Source organism: Somniosus microcephalus, chromosome 23 (assembly GCF_052327205.1).
Source record: "Somniosus microcephalus isolate GS21.2 chromosome 23, FLI_Smic_1.0, whole genome shotgun sequence".
Taxonomy (NCBI): Eukaryota; Metazoa; Chordata; class Chondrichthyes; order Squaliformes; family Somniosidae; genus Somniosus; species Somniosus microcephalus.
In genome coordinates this window covers 6,524,927-6,536,942 of record NC_141009.1, presented here as the reverse complement: position 1 = coordinate 6,536,942, position 12,016 = coordinate 6,524,927, and the positions used below count along the sequence as shown (strand labels likewise).

The following is a 12,016-nucleotide window of genomic DNA, read 5'->3' as shown; positions in this document are numbered from 1 at the left end:
GGAGAGGCTGGGGTTGTTTTCTTTGCAACAGAGGAGCCTGAGGGGAGACTTAATGGCGGGGTCGAGATCGAGTGGATAGGAAGGACCTATTTCCCTTAGCAGAGAGGTCAATAACCAGGGGGCACAGATTTAAAAGTAATTGGTAGAAGGATTAGAGGGGAGTTAAGAAATGTTTTCACCCAGAGGGTGGTGGGGGTCTGGAACTCACTGCCTGAAAGGGTGGTAGAGGCAGAAACCCTCACCACATTTTAAAAAGTACTTGGATACGCGCTTGAAGTGCCGTAACCTACAGGGCTACGGACCAAGAGCTGGAAAGTGGGATTAGGCTGGATAGCTCTTTTTCGGCTGGCACAAACACGATGGGCCGAATGGCCTCCTTCTGTGCTGTAAATTTTTATGATACTATGAATTTATTCTTTACAAAGGAACAGTAAGCCTGATGTGCTTTTGAATAAATCAATCAGAATCTCCCTTTCAAGTAAGACCGTGGCTGGTTGCTCATTGATTTTTATAGTTATTCCCAGTGTTGGAATGATACAGCACAGAAGGAGGCCATTCGGCCCATCGTACCTGTGCCGACTCTCAGAGAGCTATCCAATTCGCCCCCCCTCCCCCTGCTTTTTCCTCGTAGTCCTGCAAATTGTTCTTTTTGTGCTGTGCACAAATACAAGCCAAATCCCTCGAGCCTTCATATGGTCTGGGAGGAGGAAATGAATGTGGAGCTTAACGTCTAAAACCTTTCTCTTCTAGGTCACTTGAAGCTCAAGGGCGTCAAGAAAAGTTAAAGGAAGAGCATCGACGCAGAGCAAAGGTACGTAGCGGTGAAGTGCCGCCGCACTCTGTATTGCGGAGTCGTCGGTGAGTCCTGCTTTCGTTGGGAAATTCCGGGGTGATTTGATAGAGGTGTTTAACATTAGGAAGGGATTGGTGTTCCCCCTTCCGCCCCCCCCCCCCCCCCCCCCGAGGTGTGCGGGCGTGCCGCCGTGCGTCAATCGGGGGGTGTCGCGCAGGCCGCTCGCAAGCTGAACGCTACCGCGCAGCAGACTTAAAGGGACCGCGCACGACAAAATAATTAGAGGGAACATTGGAAGGGATGGGACAGAGTAGATGGAATGCTTCCAGTGAACAAGGGCTCCAGAACAAGGGGGCGTAGATATAAGATTAAATGTGAGAGATTTAGGACAGAGAGCAGGAGACACTTTTTTTTATAAAGCGTTGTACGAACATGACGGGCAGGAAAAGACCAGCTGGTCCATCAAGCCTGCCCCACACTTGCGATGGCTGGAGCATCACGAGCAGAAACTTCCTCACCACCCCCCCCCCCCCCCCCCAATCCGCAATCGTGTAATATCCTGGGAGAGGCTGAAAAACCCAGGGCCAATAAGGGGGAAAAAGTACACTGGCAAATACCTGTGGAATGCACTACCAGAGCTAGTGATTGAAGCATAGACCATGTTAACATGAAAGAATAAGTTAAATAGTTGGTTGAAGGAAAGGGGAGTAAAGGGATACGGGAGCAGGGCAGGCACGTGGGGATAAGGATACTTCTCGTGTGCAGGGTAAACGCCAACACGGACTGGTTGGGTTGAAGGGGCCTGTTTCCGTGTTGTAATTTCTATAATACACGATAAAACTTGAAAGCCACAGTATCATCGTCGAGCATCATTCCCAAGTATTCGATCGGTTCACTCTATTCAGATTCAATCATTCATTCAGCGCAGAAACTTTTAACATCGCTGAAAACAAAAGCTTTTTAAGATAAGCTGGGCCTTTTAGAATGTTCTCTAAGCAGACTCATTTCATATTCGTTCTTCGCGTGTCTGGTATTATCCTTGTAAATCTTCCCTGCACCCTTTCCAGTGCCTATATGTCCTTTTTATAATATGGCGACCAGAATTGTACGCAGAGTGTGGTCTAACCAAGGTTCGATACAGGTTTGGCATAACTTCACTATTTTTCAACTCTATCCCTCCAGAAATAAACCCTAGTGCTTGGTTTGCTTTTTTTTTACAGCCTGCGTTGCAACTTTTTTTTCCCCCCTTTGTCCCATGCAGAATCTGAACCTGAAACTTCGGGAAGCTGAGCAGCAGCGGCTGCGACAGGAGGAGCTGGAGCGTCAGAGGCAGGCGGAAAGCCGGGAACGAGTGCGGCGGCTGAACGCCATCCAGGCGGAGGTGCTGCACCTGAATATGCAGATTGAGCCCTACTTCAAGCAGAAGGAGCTGGTGGGGCTGGACCTCTCGGGCTACAGTAACCGTGGCAACCAGCTCTGCGGCCTGGTGTCGGGGGTGATTAAGCTCACGTCGGAGGTGCGTGCACTGCGTGAATGAGGCGAGGCGCTGGCTGCCGTTAAAATCGTGGTGGTCGGAGTCAGATCCCAAGTGCGGTGGGAGGTGGAGCGCTGACGGCGCAGAGATAGCGGAAAGCCATGCGGGGGGGCCAAGGAGGATCCCAGGTTTTATCAGCCAGCCCGTGCTGAGTTAGCTGATCTCGGATCGCTGCGCTCCTCCAATTCCGGCCTCTTCAGCATCCCCGATTTATAATCGCTCCACCATCGGCGGCCATGCCTTCAGCTGCCTGGGCCCTGAGCACGGGAACCAACGCTCCCGTTAAGCTACGCAACCGCGCAGCGCTCTGGAGGTCTCGCGCAGACTCCTTGCCACCTTCACAACGGAAAAACCGTGCACGTGCGGAAATTTGAATGGGCCGTGCACCCAGAGAAAATTAGGGGGAACGTTGACTGGAACTCGCACCCTAAACCTTTCCGCTTCGCTCTCCTCCTTTAAGACGCTCCTTAAAACCTACCCCTTGGACCTGGCCTAATCATCTTATGTGGCTCGGTGTCAAATTTTATTTGATAACGCTTCTGTGAAGCGCCCTGGGACATTTTACTATGTTAAAGGTGCAGTATAAATACAAGTTGTTGATTTCAGTGCCCTATGTGAGGAAGAGATTGAGTAAACTAAGCCTGTATTCTCTTGAATTCAGAAGAATGAGAGGGGATCTCATTGAAGCATACAAAATTATTACAGGGCTTGATAGGGTGGATGCTGGGAGAATGTTTCCCTTGGCTGGGGAGTCTAGAACCAGGGGCCACAGCCTCAGGATAAAGGGTAGGCCATTCAGGACTGAGATGAGAAGAAATTTCTTCACACAGAGGGTGGTGAATCTTTGGAACCCTCCACCCCAGAGGGCTGTGGAGGCTCAGTCATTGGGTATATTCAAAACAGAAGTCGATAGATTTCTGACTAGTAAGGGCATCAAGGGATATGGCGATAGGGCCGGTGAATGGAGTTGAGGCAGAAGATCAGCCATGATCTCATTGAATGGCGGAGCAGGCTCGAAGGGCCGAAAAGCCTACTCCTGCTCCTATTTCTAATGTTCTTATGTTCTTAAAGGGAGAAATTAGTCACTGTTAATGATATTCCTCTCTATTCTACTGGAAGTGTGTGTGTGCAGACTGTTGATCAGACTTGCCTGGGATTTTTTCTACAACCTCCCCTTCCCACTGTTCAACGGCCTGTTGACACTCACTGTTGAGGCTTTGATGAAAATAATAATTGCTGGAGACTTCCCGGTGGCCATGGAAACCTAACTTGGAGAGGAGTCAACATCTTTGAGAGATGAGAAGGGAGCAAATTGGATTTCCCTGCAGCCTGGTTTGAAGCCTCTTAACCAATTTCAGGCACCAAGTTATCCAAACTCATTTTTTTTCAGCATTTTCTGTTTTTTCATTTTTTTTCTGTTTGTTTGTTGATTCAACAACAACTTGTATTTATATAGCGCCTTTATAGAATCATAGAATGGTTACAGCACAGAAGGCGGCCATTCGGCCCGTCAAACCCGTGCCGGCTCTCTGCAAGAGCACTTCAGCTAGTCCCACTCCCCCGCCCTTTCCCTGTAGCCCTGCAAATTTTTTTCCTTCAGGTACTTATCAAACTCCCTTTTGAAAGCCACGATTGAATCAGCCTCCGCCACCCTTTCAGGCAGTGCATTCCAGATCATAACCACTCGCTGCGTAAAAAAGTTTTTCCTCCGGTCACCTTTGGTTCTTCAGCCAATCACCTTAAACCTGTGGTTCTCGACCCTTCCGCCAATGGGAACAGTTTCTCTCTATCTACTCTGTCCAGACCCCTCATGATTTTTGAACACCTCAATCAAATCTCTTCTCAACCTTCTCTGCTCCAAGGAGAACAACCCCAGCTTCTCCAGTCTGTCCATGTAACTGAAGTCGCTCATCCCCGGAACCATTCTCGTAATTCTTTTCTGCACCCTCTCTAAGGCCTTCAAATCAAGCGTCCCAAGACGCTTCACAAGAGTGTACTAAACTAAATTTGACACCGAGCCACATAAGGAGATATTAGGACAGGTGACCAAAAGCTTGGTCAAAGAGGTAGGTTTTAAGCAGCGTCTTAAAGGCAGTTCATTGAAAAACAAAGGATTTCGATTGACTGGTAGTTTAAAAAAATTGTTACCAGCATGTTTTTTTTTTGATGATGGTTTTGAGGTCAGGGGAGGAGCTGTAGCACAGAGAGCTGTTCCACATCACGTTCATCTGCTGTATTTAACATAAAAGTTATTAGACTGCTTTCTAGAAACACAAGAGGAGGCCATTCAGCCCCTCGAGACTGTTCTGCCATTCAATCAGATCATGGCTGATCTGTATCTTGACCCCCAGCCACCCGCCTTGGTTCTGCAGCCCTTACTACCCTTGCCTGACACCTAACACACGCCTTCTGGTGAATGGGGAAGATTAACCCTAACCCAAAAGTGTAGATTGCCTTTTTGGCTGTTTTGAAATATCTCTCAGCCCTTGTACTTTCTGTTTGGCTGAATTAACTCCTATTTTTACAATTCAAAAATGAACATCCCGTTGATATTTAAAAAAACACACACACACCACACACACACTTCGTCCCCTCTCAGGATCTGTGCTACATATGCCACCAGGTACAGAGGGGCAAGAGAAGGAAGAATGTGAGGGGAATCAATAGGAACGTTCAGTGGATCATTGAGAACTACAGGCCAAGAGGCCCCACAGTTTGATCGGTCACCGCACCTCAGGAAGGAGCCATTGACCTTGGAGGGGGAGCAGCGGAGATTCACCCGAATGATACCGGGGCAAACAGGGTTAAATTATGAGGCCGGTTGCATTCCCTTGAATATAGAAGATTAAGGGGTGATCTAATTGAGGTGTTTAAGATGATTAAAAGAGTTGATCGGGTCGATAGAGAGAGAAACTATTTCCTCTGGTGGGGGAAGTCCAGAACAAGGGGACGTAACCTTAAAATTAGAGCCAGGCCGTTCAGGGGTGATGTCAGGAAGCACTTCTTCACACACAGGGTGGTGGAAATCTGGAAAACTCTCCCCCAAATAGCTGTTGAGATTGGGGGGTCAATTGAAAATTTCAAAACTGAGATTGATCGATTTTTGTTGGATAAGGGTATCGGGTTACGGAAGCAAGGTGGGTAGATGGAGTTGAGGTACAGATCAGCCATGGTCTAATTGAATGGCGGAACAGGCTTGTGGGGCCGAATGGTGGTCTCCGGTTCCTATGATCCTAATTCCTGCTGGCAAGCTGCAGTGTGTGGACATCGGGCGAGAGCACGATTGAACTTGACTGCGGTGCGTGCCGTGAGTAGCCCGCTGACTCACTCGGCTTGGGCGTGCGCGTGAAGAACGGTGACTCGGACAAGGTAGGGCGGCCAGCGCCCGTGGAACCGTACTTCAGCGAGAATTGGCACCTTCCCAAGAGGAGTGGTGCAGGAAGGGGAGAAAGTTGAGAAGTGGGGTGAAAAGAACAATAAGGACTGGACGACGTTTGTTGCATTGTGGACCTACCCTCTTTTTTTAATAGTGTCAACTGTGGCTCAGTCGGTAGCACCCTTGCCTCTGAGTCAGAAGGTTGTGGTTTCAAGTCCCACTCCAGAGACTTGAGCACGAAAAATCTAGGCTGACACTCCAGTGCAGTACAGAGGGAGCGCTGCACTGTCAGAGGTGCCGTCTTTCGGATGAGACGTTAAACCGAGGCCCCGTCTGCCCTCTTGGGTGGACGTAAAAGATCCCATTATTTCGAAGAAGAGCAGGGGAGTTATCCCTGGTGTCCTGCCCAATATTAATCCTTCAATCAACATCACTAAAACAGATTATCTGCTCATAATCACATTGGCTGTTTGTGGGAGCTTGCTGTGCTCAAATTGGCTGCTGGAATTTCCTACATTACAACACTTCAAAAAGTACTTCATTGGCTGTAAAGCGCTTTGGGACATCCGGTGGTCGTGAGTGGCGCTATAGAAATGCAAGTCTTTCTTTCTAATCACTTTTACCCCTGTGCAGGGCGGATTGCCACTTCAGGAGGACATGCTGAACGCGGAGCGAGCCCTGATGCAAATGCGAGAGCTGATAGCCGCCATGCATGAGAAAATTGCCGCTGCAGCTGCCGAGAGGAAGAGGATAAAGGAGGAGGAGGAGAAGAAGGCACTTCAGAAAAAGCAGGAAGTCAAACCAGAAATAGCGGCCCCAGCCCCACAACAGAAGACCAGTCGTAAGGAAGGTAATTGTGATGGTGTCGCCCTCGTGGGAAAATCTGAGCAATCGTGAAGGGGGTTTAAATGGTGGCGTTCTGGGTTGGGGCGCAGGGAAAAAGAAAACGTCGCACCTCATGGTCTTCTGCGGCTGGGGCCGAGGTGCACTTGCTGAGATTCGGCAGATGGAATACAATACTGGAAAGTGTGAGGTTATGCACTTTGGCAGGAAAAATCGTAGAGCAAGTTATTATCTTAATGGCAAGAAACTGGAAAGTACTGAAGTACAAAGGGATCTGGGGGTCCTGGTGCACGAAACTCAAAAGGTTAGTATGCACGTGCAGCAAGTGATTAAGAAGGCCAATGGAATGTTGGCTTTCATTGCTAGGGGGATAGAATATAAAAATAGGGAGGTATTGCTTCAGTTGTACAAGGTATTGGTGAGACCACACCTGGAATACTGCGTACAGTTTTGGTGTCCATACTTAAGAAAGGACATACTTGCTCTCGAGTCAGTACAAAGAAGGTTCACTCGGTTAATCCTGGGGATGAGGGGATGGACATATGAGGAGAGGTTGAGTAGATTGGGACTCTACTCATTGGAGTTCAGAAGAATGAGAGGCGATCTTATTGAAACATATAAGATTGTGAAGGGGTTGGATCGGGTGGATGCGGGGAGGATGTTCCCGATGATGGGTGAAACTAGAACTACGGGGCATAGTCTTAGAATAAGGGGCTGCTCTTTCAAAACTGAGATGAGGAGGAACTACTTCACTCAGAGGGTGGTAGGTCCATGGAATATGCTGCCCCAAAAAGCTGTAGAAGCTACATCATTACATAAATTTAAAACAGAAATAGACAGTTTCCTAGAAGTAAAGGGAATTAAGGGTTACGGGGAGCGGGCAGGAATTTGGACATGAGTCTAGGTTCAGATCGGTCATGGCCCTGTGGGTAGCGGAGCGGGCCCAGGGGCCGTGTAGCCTGATCCTGCTCCTATTTCGTGTGCCTAATTCTGTTAGACTCAGGAGATAGTTCTGTGATAGAGATTGGCGGTTAGGATCAGATCAGCCATGATCTTATTGAATGGCGGAGCAGGCTCAAGGGGCCGATTGGCCTACTCCTGCTCCTATTTCTTATGTTCTTATGTAATCGAGGAGCTTTGTTCTCCGGTTGTTGCATCTGCCCTGGCAAGTGCTTGATGTTGACTATAGATGCAGGAAATGGGCTGTCTTCACCAACTTCCCGCAACTTGAGCAACATTGTAGAGAATGGTAGCAGAGTGGTAATGTTGGTTGAGGGATAAATATTGGCCAGGAGAACTCCCCTGCTCTTCTTCGAATAGATTTAAGGTTTTGGGCAAGAGATACAGGGGGGAATGTATCGAGTGGTGAGGACCTGGAACTCGCTGCCGACGGAAGTGCTGGAGGCGGAGACACTCGGTGTTTTCAAAGTGAGTCTGGATAGGCACTTGAGGGAAATAAACTTGAAGGTCTACGGGGGAATGGGACTGACTGGATTGCTCTGCAGAGAGCCGGCATGGATTCAATGGGCCGAATGGCCTCCTTCTGTGCTGGTTATGACTCTGTTATTGAACTAGTAATCCAGAGGCCTGGACTAATGATCTGCAGACATGAGTTCAATTCCCACCATGGCAGCTGGGGAAGTTAAATTCAGTTAATTAAATAAAATCTGGAATTAAAAGGCTAGTGTCAGTGAAGGTGACCGTGAAACTGCCGTTTTGTTGTAAATACCCATCTGGTTCATTAATGTCCTTTAAGGGAGGAAATCTGCCGTCCTTACCTGGTCTGGCCTATATGTGACTCCAGACCCACAGCAATGTGGTTGACTCTTGCCCTCTGAAATGGCCTAGCAAGCCACTCAGTTGTACCAAACCGCTACGACACACCACACGGACTGCAGCGGTTCAAGAAGGCGGCTCACCATCACCTTCTTAAGGGTGTTAGATCCGTGATTCTGAGAGTATGATGTTTTTCAATAACTACACGGATGCTGTAACTTAACAATCAACAGGTATTTACTGGAGTAGGGTAGTCTGAAGACTGGGGGTACAGAGGCATGCTCAAGGCTTATATACAGGTGTGGTCACTGCCAGTACTACAGTATACAGGAGCTGTAAAAGTAGTTCTCTCTTAAAGGTACATACACTACAATTGGCAATTAGGGATGGGCAATAAATGCCACCCTTGCCAGCGATGCCCACATCCCATGAATGAATAAAAAAAAACTTGAGCACGAGGGTGAGGGAAAAGTGCGCGCGCTCTGGTTCAGAGGTCAGAGTGCTACTGACTGAACCCGGCTGACACACACTCGGCTGGATTGTAAAGCTCAATTTGCCCGGGTTTAAACTCCACCGCCCAAAGAGTGGAACAGGAGCCTCTGCTTCCGAAATGAGAGCAATTAGCTGTTTCGCTCGCCTCCTTTTCGAATTAGCTTGCCCCCATTGGAGTCAGTTTCTCTGTCAGGTCTTCAATCTGAAATGTGAGAATCATTTTTATATTTGTGTGGCTCGGCGCAGAATTCCTTTCTGCAGTGTGCTTTCATCAGTAAAAGTTACCACGAAGCTGTCGGGTTGTCGTAAAAACCCAGCTAGTTCTTGCCAAGTGGTAGCATAGTATGGTCATGTTATTGGACTAATAGTCCAGAGATCGTGAATTTGTATTCAGCTTTGAATATAAGAATTAGGAGCAGGAGTAGGCCGTACGGCCCTTCGAGCCTGCTACGATATTTAACAAGATCATGGCTGATCTTCGACCTCGACTCCACTTTCCCGCCCGATCCCCATATCCCTTGATTGCCCTGGAGTCCAAAAATCTCAGCCTTGAATACACTCAATGACTCGGCATCCACAGTCCTTTGGGGGTAGAGAATTCCAAAGATTCACAACCCTCTAAGTGAAGAAATTCCTCCTCATCTCAGTCTTAAATGGCCGACCCCTTATCCTGAGATGTCGGGGAACATAGGGTCTAATGAGAGGGAGGAACTGAATGAAATCAGTATTTGTAGGGAAATGGTGTTAGGGAAATTGACGGGATTGAAGGCCGATAAATCCCCAGGGCCTGATAATCTACATCCTAGGGTACTTAAGGAAGTGGCCCTAGAAATAGTAGATGCATTGCTGGTCATCTTCCAAAATTCTATAGACTCTGGAACAGTACCCATGGATTGGAGGGTAGCTAATGTAACCCCACTATTCAAAAAAGGTGGTAGAGAGAAAACGGGGAATTACAGACCGGTAAGCCTGACATCAGTAGTGGGGAAAATGCTAGAGTCCATTATAAAAGATGTAATAGCAGAGCACTTGGAAAACAGTGACAGGATCAGACAAAGTCAACATGGATTTACAAAAGGTAAATTATGCTTGACTAATCTACTGGAATTTTTTGAGGATGTAACTGGTAGAATAGATAAGGGAGAACCAGTGGATGTGGTGTATTTGGACTTTCAGAAGGCTTTTGATAAGGTCCCGCATAAGAGATTAGTGTACAACGTTAAAGCACATGGGATTGGGGGTAAGGTACTGACTTGGATAGAGAACTGGTTGGCAGACAGAAAGCAAAGAGTTGGAATAAACGGGTCTTTTTCCGAGTGGCAGGCAGTGACTAGTGGGGTACCGCAGGGATTGGTGCTAGGACCCCAGTTATTCACAATATATATATTAATGATCTAGACGAGGGAACTAGATGTAATATCTCCAAGTTTGCAGACGACACAAAGCTAGGTGGGCGTGTGTGCTGTGAGGACGATGCCGAGAAACTCCAGTATGATTTGGACAGGTTGGGTGATTGGGCAGATGCATGGCAGATGCAGTATAATGTGAATAAATGCGAGGTTATCCACTTTGGTGGCAAAAACAGGAAGGCAGATTATTATCTGAGCGGCAATAGAGTGGGAAAAGGGGAAGTGCAATGAGACCTGGGTGTCCTTGTGCACCAGCCACTGAAGGTAAGCATGCAGGTGCAGCAGGCGGTTAAGAAGGCAAATGGTATGTTGGCCTCCATAGCGAGAAGATTCGAGTACAGGAGCAAGGATGTCTTGCTACAGTTGTACAGGGCCTTGGTGAGACCACACCTTGAGTATTGTGTGCAGTTTTGGTCGCCTTATCTGAGGAAGGATGTTCTTGCCATGGAGAGAGTGCAGCGAAGATTCACCAGACTGATACCTGGGATGGCAGGAATGACATATGAAGAGAGATTGGGTCGATTGGGCTTGTATTCGCTGGAGTTTAGAAGAATGAGAGGGGATCTCATTGAAACTTATAAAATTCTAACAGGACTAGACAGACTGGATGCAGGAAGGATGTTCCCGATGGCAGGGGGAGCCCAGAACCAGGGGTCACAGTCTAAGGATAAGGGGTAAGCCATTTAGGACTGAGATGAGGAGGAATTTCTTCACCCAGAGAGTGGTGAACCTGTGGAATTCTCTACCACACAAGGCAGTTGAGGCCAATTCATTAAATATATTCAAGAAGGTGTTAGATATATTTCTTAAGGCTAAAGGGATCAAGGGATATGGGGAGAAAGCAGGGACAGGGTACTGAATTTGGATGATTAGCCATGATCTCATTAAATGGTGGAATAGGTTCGAGGGGCCGAATGGCCTACTCCTGCTCCTATCTTCTATGTTTCTATGCCCCCTAGTTCTAGACTCTCCAGCCAAGGGAAACAATGAAATCACCTCTCATTCTTCTGAACTCCAGAGAGTACAAGCCCAATCTACTCGATCTCTCCTCACATGACAACCCTCTCTTCCCAGGAATCAATCTAGTGAACCTTCGTTGCACCACCTCCAAAGCAAGTATATCCTTCCTTGGATAAGGACACCAAAATTAGATATAAAAAGTGTCTTTCTTAGAGAATTATTAAAACAAACATGATGCAGGCTAAACTGACTGAAATCTGCTAACCTTTGATTAAGTTCAAGATGAGCAATCTGTTTTGTGTTTTTTATTTAATCGACAGGGTTACAGATAAAGGCAGATTCAGCCAGTTTGCAGTGGTACCAACAGTTACAGGATATGTGTGACCAATGTTCAGCATCCATTAATGACCTTAACAACAGCAAGGACTGCAAGGTACAAAAATGTCAAGCACTATTGTTTTAAATTAATTAATGATGTGTTTTTGCTCCCAGGGCACATCTATGCTTATGGTTATGTTACTGGACTTGTAACCCAGAGGCCTGGGCTAATGATCCGGAGACATGAGTTCAAATCCCACCACGGCAGCTGGGGAATTTAAATTCAGTTAATTAAATAAATCTGGAATAAAAAGCTAGTCTCAGTAATGGTGACCATTAAACTACCGGATTGTCGTAAAAACCCATCTGGTTCACTAATGACCTTTAGGGAAGGAAACCTGCCGTCCTTACCCGGTCTGGCCTGTATGTGACTCCAGACTCTTAACTGCCCTGAATGACTTATTCAAGAAGGCGGCTCACCACCATCTGATGGAGGGCAATACATGCTGGCCTTG

The 12,016-nt window shown here is 47.4% G+C and overlaps 1 protein-coding gene across 2 annotated transcripts in view; it reads left to right on the top strand.

The window, feature by feature from the left end:
* gle1 (GLE1 RNA export mediator) overlaps nt 1-12,016 on the top strand; it is a 51,863-nt gene that overhangs the window by 21,284 nt on the left and 18,563 nt on the right. For both annotated transcript variants that reach the window (XM_085965299.1, XM_085965298.1), the window contains 4 exons: nt 751-811; nt 2,055-2,309; nt 6,337-6,553; nt 11,504-11,616. In XM_085965299.1, coding sequence (XP_085821425.1) covers nt 751-811; nt 2,055-2,309; nt 6,337-6,553; nt 11,504-11,616 — 646 coding nt within the window. The remainder of the gene's footprint in view (nt 1-750; nt 812-2,054; nt 2,310-6,336; nt 6,554-11,503; nt 11,617-12,016) is intronic.